Source organism: Poecilia mexicana, unplaced genomic scaffold (genome assembly GCF_051168715.1).
Source record: "Poecilia mexicana isolate PSO_F unplaced genomic scaffold, ASM5116871v1 scaffold_11, whole genome shotgun sequence".
Classification (NCBI taxonomy): Eukaryota; Metazoa; Chordata; class Actinopteri; order Cyprinodontiformes; family Poeciliidae; genus Poecilia; species Poecilia mexicana.
Window position 1 is genome coordinate 6687093 of NW_028263380.1, and position 19740 is coordinate 6706832.

At 38.0% G+C, this 19740-nt stretch overlaps 2 protein-coding genes and 1 pseudogene across 2 annotated transcripts; 1 reads left to right on the forward strand and 2 right to left on the reverse strand.

Moving 5' to 3' along the window:
- Positions 1-2051: 2051 nt before the first annotated feature.
- Positions 2052-4949, reverse strand: LOC148156385 (uncharacterized; annotated as a pseudogene).
- A 2865-nt stretch (positions 4950-7814) lies between these two features.
- Positions 7815-10270, reverse strand: LOC106922635 (uncharacterized). The gene is made up of 4 exons (XM_014995206.2): positions 10213-10270; positions 10021-10135; positions 9774-9947; positions 7815-8612 (listed from the first exon to the last, which is right to left on the reverse strand). The coding sequence occupies exons 2-4, from the start codon at positions 10069-10071 to the stop codon at positions 8001-8003; spliced, it is 837 nt and encodes a 278-aa protein (XP_014850692.2). The 5' UTR covers positions 10072-10135; positions 10213-10270; the 3' UTR covers positions 7815-8000.
- A 4373-nt stretch (positions 10271-14643) lies between these two features.
- Positions 14644-18579, forward strand: LOC148156386 (uncharacterized). The gene is made up of 2 exons (XM_088009943.1): positions 14644-15875; positions 18465-18579. The coding sequence occupies exons 1-2, from the start codon at positions 14644-14646 to the stop codon at positions 18577-18579; spliced, it is 1347 nt and encodes a 448-aa protein (XP_087866069.1).
- The last annotated feature ends 1161 nt before the right edge of the window (positions 18580-19740 follow it).

Sequence of the window (19740 nt, forward strand, 5' to 3'; positions counted from 1 at the left end):
ATTGTCCCAAAGTATTTACAACAGAATAAATTGAAGGAAATGAAAAGGTAACTTGAGACAGAGTATAAAATACATGTAACAGTCGAGAGATAACTTGATTTTGCTATTAAGAGTCAGGCAATAAAAAGATAAAATGTGGCTCAGAGTTCTGTTATCAATGATGTCAGCTTGGAGAAACACAAAGCTGTCTGAAGCGATTTGCTATAAAGAGAGACTAAACCTGGAATCCACAAGAAATTGCATTTTTAATCTCAATAATTTTACTTCTCAAAAAAACATTTTTTACAGAGTTTATACAAAAAAGATTTCCCAATTTCAACATTGCGTCATTTTTAATATCTGCTCTTCATCATGTAAAGGTCTATTCATTTTCAGCTCTTGCTCTTTGTACAAAGAAGAAAGGGATGTTCCATTGACAGCCAACGTTATTCAGTTTGTTTACTTCTCCACTGTTTATAATTCTTTATACTCCAACTTCTTCCTCTCTAAGCAACTTGCTCAAACTTTTAACTTCGGCACAGTTGCCATAATCCCACCACCACATCGCAATTGTGTCCAAGCCAGACATATTGCTACAAGAATGGCAAGGATGTTTTACTTCTCCACTTCTTGTGAGTTCAAAGGCTTGTCAGAGTTAAAGGAAAAGCACAAGGACAACAAAATAAACTCAGTCCCAAATAAGGAGTCTGGTGGGTGGCGATGAAGGAGGCGAACCCATGGTGGCGGAAAGATGGGACTGAAACAGGCACTGGGGAGACACAGACACAGTATTGTCAAGGAGCATACACAAGAGGTAATCAGGGAACACGAGACACAGCTGGGAGCAATCAAGGGGCAGATGGGACAAAACAGCGACTCAACTGAACACAGAAACCTGAATTAATACACAGAAAAACCAAATCCTGACATAAAGCCAGACTATGACTCTGAACCCAACCCAACTTTATAAAAGCTAATTCTCTACCTCTATTAGAAACATTGATGCATGTTTCTAATATGTGTAAGTATGTATTGGATGTATCATGACTGAGTTAGTGAAGCATTATATCACAATTATACACACCTCATCCACTAGTTACAAAGTGCCTTCTTGAGTGTCTCTTGTCATTTCTGACATGTTATAAGGATGTAGGACACTATTTATTGTTAAAAGTTTACAGTTTATAATGATACAATTAATAAAAATTAAAAATCAGCCGTTAACTTTTATATTTCTATAAACTGAATGACATAAATACCTCCTCCTCTGCTCAGCATCCTGTAAATGTGAAACAATTTAATTAATATATTATCTTTTAAAAAGCACATTTTATTGGTGATTATTACAACTAAGAGAGCTACAAATATTTAAATTAAAGATAAACCTAGTGGTAACAACAAGAATAACCACATACAAGTATATCCACTTACCGTCGTAGCTTCCTTGTAAATGAAACGGACAGAAAAATTAAGACATTCCCTCTGACTAAATAAATGGTCCTTCATGTGACGTGAAGTTAGACTGTTTCTGAACCCGACCCATCTAGCTATAAAAAACATGAAGGCGTCATCACAAGCATGTCTGCTCTCAAGTAAACAGATCAGGAAGAATTTGGTCAAAGTTTGTAAAAGCCATGGCAAAATCTTCTTTGCTAGATTATTGAAAAAACATCAATTGTTTTGGATTTTTTTTGTCTGCTCAAATTTTAACAAAAATATAGACAGCAGTAATAATTTATTGAATTTTTTCAGTAAAACAAACATCCTTTGCAAGGCGACACCACCAGGCAGAGCTGGTGAAAGAGAGCATTCAGCTCTCCATGCTGTGCAGATTCATGAATGCCAATATGAATGCATTCATGTAGAAGAAGAAGAGCCAAACAATGTGAGTCCATAGATGTAGAGATGTGGATGAAAATGTAAAAAGTGGTACAACCAAGTTCGACATGTGAATATTAATCTTTTTGAGTTCCTATACGCCCAACTGGAACAGACAAAACAAACCAAAACAATCACAAGATAACCTGAAGTGGCAAAGTTACTGTGAGGTTTTGATTATGAGACCAAAGAACTAAATCATAAAACATTTATTGGATTTTTCAGAATTATGCATAAATTTGGCATATAAACAATGTTATTAATATTCAACAAAGCTCTTTCAAAAACAGCATTGTCCCAAAGTGCTTTACAACAGAATAAATTGAAGGAAATAAATGAAAAGATAACTTGAGACAGAGCATAAAATACAAGTTACAGTAGAGACACAATTAGATTATGATGTAAAGATCCATAAGAGCAATAAAAAAGATAAAATGTGGCTCAGAGATAGAGAGTTGTGCCGTTTTTTTCAGCTTGGAGAAACAAAGCTGTTCAAAGCAATTTGCCACAAAGAGAGTGTGAAGGATTTACCCCCTTCCCAACAAGTGCTGTTTTTGTACTTTCTATATTCTAACTTATCTGGTAAATGTATCATTTTTGTTTGGAGGAAGTAACTTGCTTTATTTAATAATTTGTTTTAATCATTCTCTTGTCTCTTTGAAGTCACCTGGTCATGTGTTGCCATGGAAATGCACTCATGAGCAGTGCTGATGAGAACCTGGTGTTTCCAATCAGACTCACTGGGAAAACCCATTGTTTGTTTTTAGATTTTGTTTGGGCCCAGATTGTTTTTGTTTCAGTTTTGACGTTGTTAGAGTTAGTTGTAATTATGTAAATATTTTTTCTAGAAATGTAGTTTAGTACAAATGTATATTTTCTTTCTGGAAATGTAAATGTTGCCTCCACCCCTTAATTAGTCCCGGTAGGAGCCAATGCTTTAAAAGCCAGGTGGTTTAGATCAGAGGGAGACTCTCCCGCCTGTTTGAATGCATGTCATGCTGTGAACTGGAATGAAATGTTTGAATAACTGCATAAAGAAATAACTCTGAGATCTACAATTTCTGGATTCTGTCTGTTCTCTGATTGCAAACCAACAAGAGACTAAACCTGGAGTGCACAAGAAATTGCATTTTCAAACTAATTTTATTTCTCAAACATTAAGCATTTTGTAAAAAAAAAAAAATTCCCCATTCTCAACTGTTGACATGTCTCAGATGTTTGTGACTTTACAGTTGAGTAATTTTAATATCTGCTCTTTGAGTAAAAGCCTATTCTAGCAGAGATCAGCTCCTGCTCTTTGTGCAGAATGCAAAGCGAACCTCATTCTGTTCCTTTGTAAGATGATACTTAACATCTATAGCCCTTTTCTTGTTTTCTTCTGTCCAGTTTCCATTTCTTTGTACTCACTCTCTAACTTCTTCCTCTCTAAGCAAATTGCTCAAACTTTCAGCTTCAGCACAGTTGCCATTAGGCCACACCTGTGTGTCAGTTGTATCCAAGCCAAACGTATTGCTACAAGAAAAGCAAGGAATTTTTACTTTTCCAAAGGCTTGACACCTTACACCATCAGGAAGTTTGATGGTTACATCAGACTATGTCTTCCTGGTTTCTTCAGGATAGTAGCTCATCACTGCATCAGCTACATGTTCCTCCCAGAAGTTAAGGCAGGATGCAGCAACCATGATTTGGCCTGCAGGACGACCAGTGTAGCTCCAAAGTGACACACTGGCGCGGCTTCTTTAGACGGGCTCTTTCATTAAATGCCGTGAAAACTATAGAAATAAAACACAAAGCTTTAGACATATACATTTACAGACAGACAGGTGACACGTGCTTTAACAAAGTTACCTCGTGGCCGCCTGCCACTTCGGAGGTCTTTAGCAGATTACTACTTTGTCGTCCGCTCTTAACAGCTACACGAGACACAAGGCTGTTGCACGTGCTCAATCCCAGGCTTCTCCTCCTCCTCCGTTTATTCAAGTCTCGCTGCACAAATGCACGGATCACATGTACACAAATCTTGCGATAACTTCCAACAAAAAATAGTTCGACACGAAATAAAATATAATCATTTTACACAAATCTCACAACGTGAACCAAACAACTTAAAATACATAATCCTAACTGTTATAAATAAACATAAATTTTTTCATAACATAAATCATTTTAGTGACACTTGCGACCAGTGATGGACATGGAGACTCCATAGTGCCTCACTGTATGTTTGCTGTTTCCGTGATAGAAGGTGATCGTGGAATCCAACGTTGTATCAGAAGGATTTTCCGTCAGCTGATTGACTTTCTGCAGGGTTGTTCTAATTTTATCCTCATTCTGTTGTCCTTTCAGATTAATGACCTGAAATGAAACAAGTGTAATTAAAATGAAAAAAGCAAAAAGTGAAATTATTACTCCATAGTGCTGCACTGTGTTGAAGCCATGAGATGCAGATGGTGGTGGAATACAACACTTTAAGTCTTTCCCATCAACTCTTTGACTGTCTGCAGGGTTTTTTCAATTTTATTCTTAGTCTCTTGTCCTTCCAGAAAAACCTGAGATGAAACAAGTGTAATTAAAATGAAAGAAGCAAAAAGGGAAATTATTACTCCAAAATGCCTCACTGAAACTGTGTAGATGTCATAAGAGACATGGATGGTGGCTTTTTAAGAAGCATTTTCCATGAACTCTTTGATGTGATCCTTCAGGGTTGTTTGAATGTCTATAAGTCTCTTTCGCTTTCAGATGAACAACCTGACATGAAACTAGTGAAATTAAAATTAAAAATGTAAAATTATTACACCATAGTGCCTCACTTTAACTCAGGGGTGTCCAAAGTCGGTCCTCGAGGGCCAGCATCCTGCATGTTTTAGTTCTCTCCCTGGCTTAACACACCTGCATCAAATGATGGCTCATTAGAGGCCTAAGGAGAACACTGACTTGTGAGGAGGTTGTTATTACCAGCAATGAGAGAACTAAAACATGAAGGATGCCGGCCCTTGAGGACCGACTTTGGACACCCCTGCTTTAACTGTATTGTTGCCATGAGAGACGCAGATGGTGGCATTTTTACAAGGATTTTTCATGAACTCTGACATGTTTCTGCAGGGTTGTTTTAATTTTATCCGCACTCTCTTGTCCTTCTTACATGAACAACCATATGGTGGCCCATAGCATGGAGAGCTATTTCAGCCAAAGTTTTCATTTATCCTTTTCCAATTTTTCATTTTCATTTACCCATTTTTCATTTGTCTATTTATCCCTTTTTAATTTATTTTTCCATTTTTAATTATTCTTTTTTCATTATTTCTCTTTCATTTTTCATTTATCCATTTTTCCCCAAAACTGGGAAAAATGGTCAAAAATTATATGCTAATGAGGAGGGGTAGGTCATTAGGGTACAACTTCTCCCAATAGCCTATCCACCTTATTGCTGGGTTTCAGATGACGTAGCACCAACGTCACCCAATGCAGATGGAGGGCCGGAAGAAAATGCAGCCCATTTATTTCTGTTGATCCAGCATAAAAATGTCTATAGGCCAAGTCCTGTACGGTTGTTCCAACCGTTCTAATATAAAGAAAGATAAATGTTATTTATGTATGTGTTTCAAAGGTAGTTGGTCACAAGGGAGTTAAATAAAAAAAAAAAAACTTACTGAAAAAAGAGGAGAAAATCAATTTCCAGCTAAAAACAGGAGGTTTTGTCAGTTTGCAGTGCCCATTTTCTAACACATAACGATCACATCATTTAAATTGTATTTTTTCAGATTTTATTTTAGTTACTTAGACAAGCATTAATATGTAAGGTAAGATATATTACTTTTATGCCCTTAGCGTGGTTGTCCTCGGAGTGCTAATGTTGTTAGCAGCTAGCTCAGTTCCGAGTCACAGACAGAAAATATGTTTATTCAGCGGGACTTTCATGCCAAAAACATAAATAAAAAAAGCTAAATAAATTAAATATAACCTATCCAACCATGCAGTCACAATGAGCTGTGACTTTCCCCCCACATGCTTCGTGTCTGGACACGAACAGACAAGAACATGGGGTTTCTGTAGAACGGAGCGAATCGTTGACCTACATTGGACATGAATCCAGCAACTCGACATTAATGTACAACTCCAGCATGAATTTGGGTTTACAGAAGCTAAATAAATGATTTACCAGGATATCCAAACTCATAGAAATAACATGGGTTAGCTCGTTGTTAGCGATAGCATTGTTATCATAACTACTTAAAATAACACTCACTACTCACCAGGCAGAAACAAGTCGACAGCCATTTAATGCTTCTTTGATCCTAAATGGTTGACCCAAAATTAAACTAAATGACTGTATTCTCCAGGCTTTCGAAAACTTTATTCTGGCTCGTGGAATAATATGAACTCTGCAGCTCCAGCTAGTTAGTTATGTGGATCGCCTCAATGCCCGTAAATCCTCAAGATTATAAGACAAGTCTCTTTTACCGAGTTAATACGGATCATATCCTAAATATAAGCATATTTGTTCGAGATGCCTCGGCTGTTCCAGCCCATTTAGTGCATAACCGTATTCGTTGTGATCAATTTTAGTTTGTTTTGAACAGGATAAATCCCCTTCCCGCCCTCCTCGAACCTCGAGGAAAGTGGCAATTTGCCAATGACTCTCCATACACCTGAACCATTAAATGACAACACTATGTTACATTCTGACGATAGAAAGACAAGAATCTGGATGGAGTCAACGTATGCATATTGTATATTTTCAACTAATACAAGCAGTTGAAAATGTAGGGAAAAGCAGAGAATTGTTCATAATCACTTAATGGACATATAAAAGGATTAGCAGTTTGCTCAAAGGAATGATAAACTGCTTGTTTGAAGTGCACAAGTGACACAATGACTTGAAAATCAATTAGTTTTGAGAATTTCAATTGTCGGTTCTGAAACGCACCAGTGTCTGAGAAACTGTAAAGTATAATGTAGAATTATTTCAGTTTGATTCTGCTGCCATCTAGTGGTTGGTCTGTTCATCTTATGTCAGGGGCGTCAAACTCATTTTCACTTTGGGCCTAATATCAAAAACCTGAATGCTCTTAAAGAGCCGGTTCTGCCAGATAAAACATTGATAAAACTAATTAAAATGTTAATATATCAATAAATATCTTTTCCTCCAGGACTTTGTGATTGTTTTTTTTTTTTCAATCAAAATTGCATATTTTGTGGTGCCCATTTAGAAACATTTGTAAAGAATTTTTATATTTGTGCTGATGTTAAATGTGACTTTTTATTACTTGCCGTATCATTTACTATAATTTGACTTCAAGTGAGGCTTCTGTCACTTAAACTCAATGTTTTTGACCTATTTTGGGAAGATTTGCAGTAAAATCTGAAAGAAATGTGGAGATTTGTTGATTTTGTGTGAAATTTTTAAATTTGTGAAAAACTGGAATGACTTATTGATCAGGGTGCACTGATTTACCGGCCAGCCAATTTCCTTAATTTTGGAAGATCAGTGATTGGTCAATTTTTACATATGAAGCCGATCTCATCCACTGATCTTGTCTAGCTTTGCAAAGGTCTAAGAATCAACCACCTTCCCTTTTTGCTCTCCAGTGAGAAAGGTTTTACTGACAGACCAGACCAGCCTACCAAGTTATGTCTGCACGTTTATAATTAACAGTGACCCCACTGTTGCCAACTCAACAACTTTTTTGCTGTATTGAGCAACATATCTGACAAAAAAAACTGGTATCAGCCAAAATTGGAATTGGCAGGTTAAGCTTTTTACAAGATCGGTTATTGGTAATCGGCCAGAAAACTGAAATCAGTGCACCCCTATTTATTGATGTAATTTGGAGTCTAAAGGGCCACATAAAAAACTTCGGCGGGCCAGATTTGACCCCCGGACCTTGAGTTTGATGTGCCTTATGCAATTATAAAATAAATATATCTTAGCAAAAACTAAAAACTGAAGTCTTCAATAATTTTTAATATCTCCAAACTTTATTAGGACATTAACAGCATCAGATGATATAGCATACTAAGTTAACTCTTAGAAGGCAGTGAGAGGAGACTTATGATTAGTAATAAGGTAATAATCATAAAAACAGATAAGAAGCCAACTTGTGATTAAAGATATTAAAGCCTCAACCTTCTCTACAAGTCGACTACTCTGGAACATAGAATTTACCGCTCCACGTTTTAAACTGAATCGTTTTCAGGGTTTTCTTGAGGTTCTCCAGAGTTTTATCTCTGACCTTCTCTCTGTTCTCCGGTGTAAATGTGTCAGATTGTGGTCTGGACTGCTGCTTAACTTGGTCATCATTTTTAAACAAGTTGCTCAGACTCTCAACTTCAGCACAGTTGCCATAGGGCCACTCTCTCTGACCAGTTTCCTGGAAGCCAAAGAGATTTCCACATGATTTGCAAGGCTCCATTTCAGACGCCTTTTTTATGCTATATGCCCTGCATGTGGCGCCTTTAGATAGCTTAAAGGTTCCATCAAAGTATTCCTTCTTCTTCTTGTCAGGATAGAAGGTCATCACTGCTGCAGCCACATATTCATCCCAGTAGGAGCTCAAGCAGGAAGCAGCGATCACAATCCTGCCGGGATTAGGGCCACTGGTGGACATGGAGACTCCGTATTGCTGCACCGACTTGTTGGATTTCGAGATGCAGATGGTGGTAGAGACAAGAAAACCTTCTTTCAGACGGTTGACCAGATCACTCAAAGTCTGTTTTACCTGGTTTTCATTTTCAGGCCTCTTCTGCAGGACAACCTGGAAGCAATTATGAGAATCAATCAACTGCAGCTGGATTCTGAGGGTTTATTTTATTTAATAATTCAGCACAATATCCTTGTATGATCTACACCAGCCTCTCCTACCTAAAAACAATACTTCCCTTGCAAATATTGTCAGGGAGTGCAGTAGGCGGTGGTGACAGAGATGGGGTTGACCCAGGTTGGAGATGAAGAAATTATGATTTTAATGGGGAAGAACTCAAACAGTCCAGGAAATAGGCAGCACAGTTGAACAGAAGCTAAGGCTCAACACTGGTAGCACTAATCAATGGCAGACTGATAGAGAGTTGAAGGACACTACAGAGACACAGGTGGCATTAAATACACAGAGGGTAATCAGGGAACGAGACACACCTGGAAACAATCAAGGGGTAGACAGACACGGAGACCCACTAGACAGAAACTTAAAATAAACACACAGGAAAACTGAAATCACACAATTATAGTTAATAAATAATCTGTTCTGAACTACTACCAATAAAAGTAGTCATATTCAGTCAAAATAACATCAGATGATGGAGGTGTTATTGTTGTCAGTTTGAGTTTTGGGTTTTATTTGGGTCATTTTTGTTGTTGTGTGTTTACCTTTTAGGTCTTACAATGCTAGTTGATTTGTTGAGTTAGTTTTTGTGCTTTTAGATTTTGATATGTTTGTTCTTCTTTACTCCAGATTTACAGTTTGTAATTTCTCTGAATCCTAGTTCAGTCCAGTTTGCTCCCCTTGTCTAGTATTAAATCTGTTTGTAAAATGTTAACCCTGTATGGATTTAATAAATTCAAATAACCTTGTTTTCAAATTTCATTTAAATTCTTTGTTTTATCATTAATAACAAAAAAAGAATGATTAACATATGAATATAAGATTTAGGTTAAATATGCAAATGCCTGACTGGAACAAAAAGCTCATATACTTTGGTTGATGATAATAAAAACTTAAAAAATAATTACTATAAGTTGGAGTTTACATTTTTTTGTTTGGTTTTTACATTATGATGTGTTTAAAAACTGGACCTGCTTTTGGAGTATTAACTGCAGCAGTCTAGTTAATAACTTTGTGATTACCATCATGTTTGATGTATTAATGGTGGATTAGTGTTGTGTAACTAATACTGACATCTCGGTCAAACTAATATCTTACCATGTCCAGCACACAGGAGAACGGACTGCGCCTGGGAAGGTGAGTCAAGTAGCACACAAATGGTTCTGGGTATTTCTCCTTTAGAGCATTTAGCATCTCCTTATTGGGGATAATTTCCTCTGGAGTGAATGGCGTTGTGTTGATTTTTCCCAGGAAGAAGATGCTGTGAAGTATCTGATGAAGAACAAAACATGAACGATAACCTCTTTAAAGACCGCGACTGGTTTAGACTTCAGCTTTTACTCACCTCGTCCACCAGGTGTCTACTTCCGGGAGTCGTATTGCACCAATCAACCATCTGCCTAATAATCTCGAAGGCATTTGTTCTGAAATCTTGCTGCAATTTCAGAAATTGTTCTTGTCTAAAAAATAACAGAAACGTTGACGCTCGTGAACGCATCATGACGCAGATGTGTTTCAGTGGGATCAGCAAACTCACCTCGTACTTTTTCCGGCCTGGATGGATAAAACAGAGAGTAGAGAGGGCAAGTTCAGACATTGTTTCGATCCCAAGTGAAAAAAAAAGTGTAATTTTGAATAAACAAACGGAGGCCGACAGCTGCTACTCACCATGGCTGCGATGTAAAAGTGAAACTAAAAGTGCAGACAGGAGCTGTCCCTTTAAGACAACGGGGAAAGACAAAGGACCTCCAACTTAAAAAAAAAAGTTACACTTGCACTATTTACATTTGTTTAACATTACAACTTAATAAACTTAATATATTTACTTGAATAAACTTAATTTGATTAGACAAATGAACTCCATTTTTTAAAAATTGTATCACACGTTTTCTTTTTTCAGTGTAGAAACCTGACTGCAGTGCAGCATATTGTCTATTAATAACTGACTGCACCTATGAAACTAGGTGGGCCTCATGTGGGGAAAAGGAGGGCAGACCATATGGGTCCCATATGGGTTTGTCCGCGGGTTCCACGATGGCCCCACATTGGTTTGCCCATGTAGGGCCAGAGCCCACATGGACCCTAAATGGGCCCCCCTATATGGTGATGGCCCACATGGGTTTATCCATTTAGGGCCCATGTAGTGCCCATGTGGGCTGTGGCCCTACATGGGCAAACCCATGTGGGGCCATCGTGGAACCCGCAGACAAACCCATATGGGACCCATATATCAGCCCTCCTTCCCCCCACATGGGTCCCACCTAGGCATGCTGGCTAGTTTTGTCTGTACGCAATTATTAGAAAATGCAAAGAGAACAATTAGCAAAAATCATTAAACTCCAACAATTTATTCCCATGAATCAACTTAAAACTTATTAAAAGCTGTTTAATGTATTGTTAAATAATTGCTATTCTTAAATTATTTTATGAAGTCTTAATTTTATGCTGTGATCTTATAAGCTATTTCATTTATGCTTAAGTGAGTTTTATTATGTTGTTTTTTTGGACCTTTTAATTATTATTTTTCATACATTAGTGTGACTCTTGGCCAGGAATCATTTGTAAAAGAGATTCTATTTCAAGGAACATCCTGCTAACATTATGATTAAAAAATAACTTTTGACTTTTTTTCCACGTCACTTACCACCATGCAAGTGTGTATTATTTTTTTCCACAGAAAATACAAATGACACTGACAACATAAATACTTATTCAGCTTGGAAAAATGTCTATATAGCCACCTTCTCACTAAATATATATATATATAAAAAAAAAATAAAAAAATTCCCCTCTCACCCTCTGTGGGTGGTCTCTTTCATCCTCTGAGCTCGGGTCCTCTACCAGAGGCCTGGGAGCTTGAGGGTTCTGCGCAGTATCTTGGCTGTGCCTAGAACTGCACATTTCTGGACTGAGATGTCTGATGTTGTTCCTGGGATCTGTTTGAGCCACTGCTCCAGTTTGGGGGTGACTGCCCCGAGGGCCCCTATGACCACAGGCACCACTGTGGTCTTCACCTTCCAGGCCTTCTCCAGTTCCTCTCTGAGGCCCTGGTATTTCTCCAGTTTCTCATGCTCCTTTTTCCTGATGTTGTGGTCACTTGGTATTGCTACATCCACCACAACGGCTTTCCTCTGTTCTTTATCCACCACCACAATGTCCGGTTGGTTCGCCATTACCATCTTGTCTGTTTGGATCTGGAAGTCCCACAGGATCTTAGCTCGGTCATTCTCCACCACCTTTGGGGGTGTTCCCCACTTTGACCTCGGGGCTTCCAGTCCATATTCGGCACAGATGTTCCTGTACACTATGCCCGCCACTTGGTTATGACGTTCCATGTATGCTTTCCCTGCCAGCATCTTGCACCCTGCTGTTATGTGCTGGACTGTCTCAGAGGCCTCCTTGCACAACCTACACCTTGGGTCTTGTCTGGTGTGGTAGATCTGAGCCTCTATTGCTCTGGTGTTTAGTGCCTGTTCCTGGGCGGCCAGGATGAGGGCCTCTGTGCTCTATATATATATATATATATATATATATATATATATATATATATATATATATATATATATATATATCTATATCTATCAGATCAACACATTTCCTACCTCCTGTCATACCAGTAGAGACTTGCTCCCTCTGTTTTATGTCTTGGTCCTGTAAATATATCATTATCTCTATTTATCTTCAGAGCAGCTTAAAAACCCTGATGGTTTAAAACCTCTTTCTCATAATGTCTGCACAAATAAACATGTGAGTTATTGTTTTGGGTGGCTATCCTTTCACCTATTTTCCTCTAAGATCCAATAAACTAATCAGCATATATTAAAGTCAGTTTATATTTTACTTCTTTAATTTTATCTTTCTATTTTGTGTTCTGGAGTGCAAATTTTGTTAATAAAAAATAAGTGACAATCCCATCTTCTTTTTATTAACAGCTCACGTTTTTAATCATTTTATTAAAACATTATGGTCACTTTCTAAAACGTCTCTAACTTTTGTAAATCAAGTCGTTGCAAAATGTCTGGATTATGATAAGCAAGAAAATATCCAGCAGGAATGTAGAAACACAAAGTTAGACAAGTTTCTTCGAATTGAATATCATTTCTACACTAGAATGGCCAATGAATTACAAGTCAATAATCCTAAAATATAAACTTCAAAACTTAAGCTGTAAAGTGGTTTCACCTGGTGCCTTTTGAAGTAAAATAATGAGAATCTATTTAATTTAGGGGTTATTGAAGAACATCAATGATGTGAATTTGATCAGCTGGTCAATAAACAAAATTTATAATATTCTTCAGAATGTGTGTTCAGGTTGTTGTTCTTTTTACATTTAATATCAACATTAATTAAAAATATGATTTAAAAGAATAATATAGAATGGTTCTGCATCCTATAGTGTAAAATTAAACTATAAATAATAAACACATTTTTAAATCACAAATTCAAATAGATCAAAGTCACTTTGATAACCTTAACATACCAAGAACATAATGAGGATCATTGTAACATGAATACAGGTAACATTACAAAGATTTAAACCTTATATGGCTCAATGTATAGATCTATTTTATGTCAAATATTTGATGATTTTGTGTGTTTTAGTTTATAACAACACATCACATTTAAGGGGACATAGAAACATTATAAAAGTGACAACATGAACAACCGATAAATACATTATTTGATCTTCAGTTAAACTAAAAACTGAATATTGTCACTAGATGAAGTGTTGGCTGAATCATCCCTGTGTTTCCTGTTTCATCTCAGCAGGTGTGGATCTGCATGATCTCGATGCATTGCTGCTCCTCAAGCTTTAAGTTCTTCTGCTGCAGAAAGTCCAAAGTGTGTTTGAGCTCCGACACCGAAACCTGCATCAGGATGATGTCTCCAGTAGCTCTGATGGTTGTGTTGGGTTTTCTCACTCAGGGTCAGACTGACTTTTAAATTTAGCTATCAAGTTTTGTTTGAACTCGTACTTATTGTTTTCCTTTAACGTTGCTCATTTCTCTTTTCAGCATCATCTGCCAATAATTTTCTGACTCAGTCTGAACGATCAAAGTCAGTCAGTGTTGGAGCGACTGTGACCATCAGCGCCACAGGAAGTTTGGTACTGATCTCAGTTGGTACCTGCAGAAACCTGGACCGCCTCCTAAACTTCTTATATATCAGGCTTCAAGTCGGTTCTCAGGAACTCCATCTAGATTCGGCGGCAGTAGACCTGGTTCTGATTACACTTTAACCATCAGTGGTTTTCAGGCTGAAGATGCTGGAGATTATTAATGTCTGGGTTACCATGGTAACTACGTATTCACACAGTGGTTTGTAGTCGTACAAAAACCTCCTTCAGTCTGACTGAAGGCTGCAGGTGCAGAGAAATGATGAGAACTGGTTCAGTGAACACATCACAGAAGTTAGCAAGTAAAACCATCAAATATCTGAGGTTGAAATCACCAACTATAGTTTATTTTATAAACACAGATGTTGAAATTAGTTTTATAAATATAGATTATTAATAAGTTTTCTAATGTTTTGCCTCACAAACACTAAAGAGTCTTTAGTTTTTATCTAAAGGCTTTTACATGTGCAGGTTTCTAAAACGTTTTATAAACTTTAAAGAAATGAAGATGAGACGACGTTTGATCAAGAACATGAACGTTAAAGCACAACAATAAATACAAAGGGACTTTTTTGAATGTAAACTAGAATAAAGAGTAAGATATGTGGGTGTGGAATGATGTCACACCACCAGCAAAGGAAGATTCTGTGATGTCACTGGCGATGCAGTCTGTGATGTCATCAACTGCAGAATTGTATGTAACACAATTCTGCATATTTTTCATTGCTTGCAATATCACTGACTAGCTCAGACGTGCGCAAAGCTCTTTCAGGTAGTTTACTAATCGACGATTTTAGTGATAGTGTTTTGGAGAAAATGTCTGATCATACGGCAAGATACAACAGTGGAGTGATGGGGCCCCATCACTCCACGAGAAGGGAAATCCAGGAAAACCCTGAAAGCCTGTTCACTCCTGCATACCATGCCTTGCTTGAGGAAATCCAACAACTGAGCTCCCTTCTGGAAATGGAGATCGCTGGACGGTCTGAAGACAACAAGAAACATGCCCACCTGGAGGCAGAGCTGGAAGAGACCAGGCAAGAGTTAGAAATGGAGAAAGCAAAGTGGAATCAGCAGCTAAAGTGCAAATATGAAATTGATATTATGGTGTTACAGGAACGGATAATTGAGGAGAGAAAAGACCATCTAAAAAAATCAGAGGAAGACATGGCACTGATTGACAGCCTGAAAGCAACAAATGCCGTCCTACAGGAGAGCAAAACCAAAGAAATCCAATTCCTGCAAGGCGACAAGAAACGTTTGCAGAAAAAATTTGATGAGATAAAACATTCATACCATGAATTTATTGGCAAATATGAAAGTGATATTTCTGAACTAAATCAAGAAGTAGAAAGATATAAGCAGGAGATTAGCCAGGAGAAAGAAGCCAACTTAGAGACAGTAAAGGAGAATCGGAAGCTCATCGACAAATATGAAAGTGATATTTCTGATCTAAAACAAGAAGTAGAAAGATATAAGCAGGAGGTTAGCCAGGAGAAAGAAGCCAACTTAGAGACAGTAAAGGAGAATCAGAAGCTCATCGACAACCTGAGAGCAACTATTGTCCTCCAAGAAAACACTATGAAAGAAATCAAAATCCTGCAGGAGAAGGAAAGTTGTGCCCAAGCTGAGATGGAGAAAGTTAAAGGGTTGTACCTGGAGCTAAACAACCGGTATGACACCGATGTCATTGCGCTGAAAAGACAAGGCGAAAAATACCAGCAGGAGATGAGTTGCGTAAAAGAGGAGTTGAAAAAAGCAAAAGAGAATCTATTGCTGCAAGACAGAGCTGAGAAAGAAGATAAAAATCACACCGTTTTCAAAGAGGAGGAAGATTCACAGAACCCGGTCGACCTGGTGAAAGATTCAAGTCAAGAGGTTTCTTGTGGGAAGGAACCCTTAGGAGAATCTTTACCTGGTTGTTCCACGGATCTGGAACCCGAAGAGACTGAGACCGCAGGAGAAAATGTCCCGGAGGATTTGGACAATAAATATAATGAAACCACAGATGGTAAAAAGAAAAAATCGAAATTTTCCATTTGGAAAAAAATACGTAACACCTTCGGGTTCAAGAAGCCAAAAAAGTGAAGATAATCAAAATCAGGTCAAATGTTCTTGATTTTGACTAGAGGAGAAAAGATGGAGGTTGTTGCCTGTGTGTACGGGGCACCCTGCAACCCTCCGTCAAGAGGAAATTTAAAACTTCAAGTCCCCCCACCCCATGCTCCATTGACAAACTAGAAAATAGATCCTTTCCCAACCCAATTGGAAAAAACGTGGGCAGCACGGTGGTGCAGCGGCTAGCGCTGCGCCTTCACAGAGGCAGTCTGTGTGGAGTTTGCATGTTCTCCCCGTGTTTGCGTGGGTTTTCTCCGGGTGCTCCGGTTCCCCCCACATCTCCCAAAACATGTCGGTCAGGTCAGTTGGTCACTGTAAATTGCCCCAAAAGAGTTTAAGAAACTCCAAACACATTAAACATGTAAAATGAGTTGAATTAGCCGTCCTTAGCCCTTTTCCCTTCGCTGTTTCAGTGGAAGACGGCACAACAACACTTGGCTCAATGTTTATGGGTCATTAACCTATAAGGATTTCCACCAAGCCAGGGGCGGATCTAGAAAAATATTTATGGGGTGGCAAGAGGGGGGCAGGGATGTTTTGAAACAATGCAAGTTAAAAACAATATTGTTTTTAACTTGCAATGTTTCAAAATGAGCTTCATGTAGCACCGAGGCTTGAATACAATTTCTTAATGTAGTATAGTTAATTATTTTTACGTCTTTCATACTCCTGCTAATTGATGTGTATTACTGGACTGGACAGCACCTATTGGTCGCTATGTGATTTACTGTGTCCAGAAAACCATTTTATCCCAATACAGGACAAAGAGAAATCTGTCACGAAGATATTAGTAGCGCCAACATTTGTTATTAGATATATCTATTAAATACGACTTAAAATAAAGATTAGAAAACTGATGTTTGATCAATTCTCCATGATGCAAATCTATAAACAGTTTAGTTTCTGTTAGTTCTGTCAAGATACAAGAAAGGGCGAATTTCTATTTATATTGGTCAATCGTTTTATTTTAAATATGCTGTAGGAGCTGTAGTTTGACGACTGTTATAAATATCACCACGTTTTGCGCACACAGGGGATTAGCTCAGTTTTTGTCGCTTGTTTTTAGGAATTGCAGCAGTGCGCCACAATAAAGGTACAATAAAGTTGATAAACAGGTGAAAAACCAAACTAGACAGAACCACTTCTGATTGTTTGCCAATCCAAACAAAAAAAAAGTTAAACCAAGCCACTACTGAGGCACTGGGGTCATGTTTCTCGACATGGGCAAAAGAAGGTTCAATTTCCAAACTTATTGATTGTTCTTGGTGATTTATTTTCCTCTTTCACCAAATAATTACAGAGTTTAAACTTTAATTTGTTCTCATGCTACCATTCTTGCTCTGGTAAAAACCATCGGCCCCAAACCCAAATGCCTGCTGGTCCTTCACCAGGCCCCTACACTTATAGAAAGTGGACTGACCCACATTACTTCCTGTCTAAATTTAGAAAATAAATAAGAAAAATAATAAAACAGGAATAAATAAAATCAACAATTATCAACCTACAAATAAACTCTGTAAATAATACAAAAAAATAGAAATGTAAGAATAAAGTAACACAATTAAAATGGATAAAGACATAAAGGAAAAATAGCTCCATCAACTTCTATTCCGACTTTTCTCGCTCTGTATGTCAGTATTACGCACGACCCGTTGCCATGGCAACCGACAAACAACAGGTCAAAGAGCAGAGAGAGCAGAGATGACCGATCAGGGGAATCAACACCAAAAACAAACATTTCCCACACAAAAAAGTAGCAAAAACACTAAAACAGAACATCCAGTCTGTTACATTATGCTGTCAGGCTTATGTTATCTATATTGTGATTATTAATAAGTTTTCGCCTGATCACCGAGGTGGTTGATTAGCTGATTTAAACAGCTGCTCTACTGATGACTTGGTGGGTGGGTTGACCTGTTTTAGTGCTAGCGGAACCAAAACACACCGAACTGCGCAGCACGTGTTAATGTTATCAATGTCAATACCAGGCTAACAGTTAGGCTAGTATAACTGACCCACTGCTCACTTGTTCAGTGTTTTCTTTAAATTAAAACGTTTTTCTCACCTGTGAAATCTGAAGCCCTTATTACCATTATCTATGGTTTAATAGTGGTTGTAGTATTTTCCTGACCACCGATATTCCTGACTCAATGGACAGCAATGGCGCATGTGTGACTTACGATAAGTCACGTAATGTCCAGTCCAGTAATATATATATATATATATATATATATATATATATATATATATATATATATACACACACACACACACACACACACACACACACACACACACACACACTGACAACATAAATACTTATTCAAAAATTCCTTTCTCCCCTCTCCGTGGGTGGTCTCTTTTCATCCTCTGAGCTCGGGTCCTCTACCAGAGACTCAGGTGAAGCACATGTGAGTACTTGAGTAATCAATTATGCAGACCAATCAAATGAGACGTCCTTGGGAAAAGTTTGGAGGTGCACTGGTTAAAAGGGAGAGGAAACCAAACAAACCACTGTTGTGTAAAGGCATAAAGACCAGATCAACAATGCCGAGAGGAAGGGAGACATCTGAGGACATCAGGAAGAAGGTGATGACAGCCCATCAGTCTGGGGAAAGCTATAAGAACATCTCCAAAAGATTCCAGCTTCATCCATCCACTGTAAGATAAATCATTTACAAATGGAGGGCACTAGGCATCACCCCAGCTCTGCCCTGAAATGGACAGCCGTCAAAACTTTCACAAAAAAGCACCAGAAAAATAATAATGCAGGTAAAGGCCAACCCACGCATCACCTCCAGAGAGTTGCAGATCTCTCTGTCAGCGTCTGGGATAAATGTCCATGCGCCTACAATCAGGCGAAATATCAATAGACATGGCATTCTTGGGAGAGTTGCTAGAAGGAAGGCTCTACTCTCAAGAAAGAACAAAGCTGCACATTTAAAATTTGCCAGAGAATACTTGGACACACCAGAGGCTTTCTGGAAGTCCATTCTCTGGACTGATGAGTCCAAAATTGAATTATTTGGCCACAATCACAGGCGCCATGTTTGGAGAACAGTAAACACTGAATTTAAAGAGAAGAACCTCCTCCCAACAGTGAAGCACGGTGGTGGTAATGTGAAAGTCTGGGCCTGCTTTTCTGCCTCTGAACCTGGACGACTCCATATAACCCAGGGAACCATCAATTCAACAAATTCTTGACCAAAATCTCCTGCCATCAGTCAGGGAATTGAATCTGGGACGGAAATGGATTATGCAACAAGACAATGACCCAAAGCATTCCAGCAAAAGTACCAAAGAATGGCTTAAGAGAAAGAAGATTTGCACTCTGGATTGGCCCAGTCAAAGTCCAGACCTCAATCCCATAGAAATGCTGTGGCAAGATCTGAAACGGGCAGTACATGCCAAGATGTCCCTCCAATCTCTTTCAACTGGCAAAGTTCTGCAAAGAGGAGTGGACAAAAATCCCAAACAGCAGATGTGAGACACTTGTTTGTGGTTACAGAAGACGTTTAGTTAAAGTAATGGCTGCAAAAGGAGGTGCCACAAGGTACTAACTGAAAGAGTTCACATACTTTTTGCACTTGACAGATTTTCTGTTTTTGACAGATAAAATACTTTTGTTGAATAAGTAATCAAAATATGCATCTTTTTTTCTTTGTGTTCCTTATTTGGAAGGTCCGCATTACAATTTGAGCTTTGGCTGTTCATTTTACATGATTATTATAACTTTTCTTTAGAAAACAATGGCCATGTTTGGATGGTTCACAAACTTTCAAGCAGCACTATATATATATATATTATAAAATATAATATAAAATATAATAA

What these genes read in the sequence shown, in the direction of transcription:
- LOC106922635 (XM_014995206.2), bottom strand. Translation starts at nt 10,071, where the DNA reads ATGGTTGATTGGTGCAATACGACTCCCGGAAGTAGACACCTGGTGGAC. An exon ending in GTAGACACCTGGTGGACGAG is followed by an intron (nt 9,948 to 10,020) that starts GTGAGTAAAAGC and finishes GTTCTTCATCAG; the next exon opens with ATACTTCACAGCATCTTCTT. An exon ending in TCTCCTGTGTGCTGGACATG is followed by an intron (nt 8,613 to 9,773) that starts GTAAGATATTAG and finishes AATTGCTTCCAG; the next exon opens with GTTGTCCTGCAGAAGAGGCC.
- LOC148156386 (XM_088009943.1), top strand. Translation starts at nt 14,644, where the DNA reads ATGGGGCCCCATCACTCCACGAGAAGGGAAATCCAGGAAAACCCTGAA. An exon ending in GGGTTCAAGAAGCCAAAAAA is followed by an intron (nt 15,876 to 18,464) that starts GTGAAGATAATC and finishes AACAATGCCGAG; the next exon opens with AGGAAGGGAGACATCTGAGG.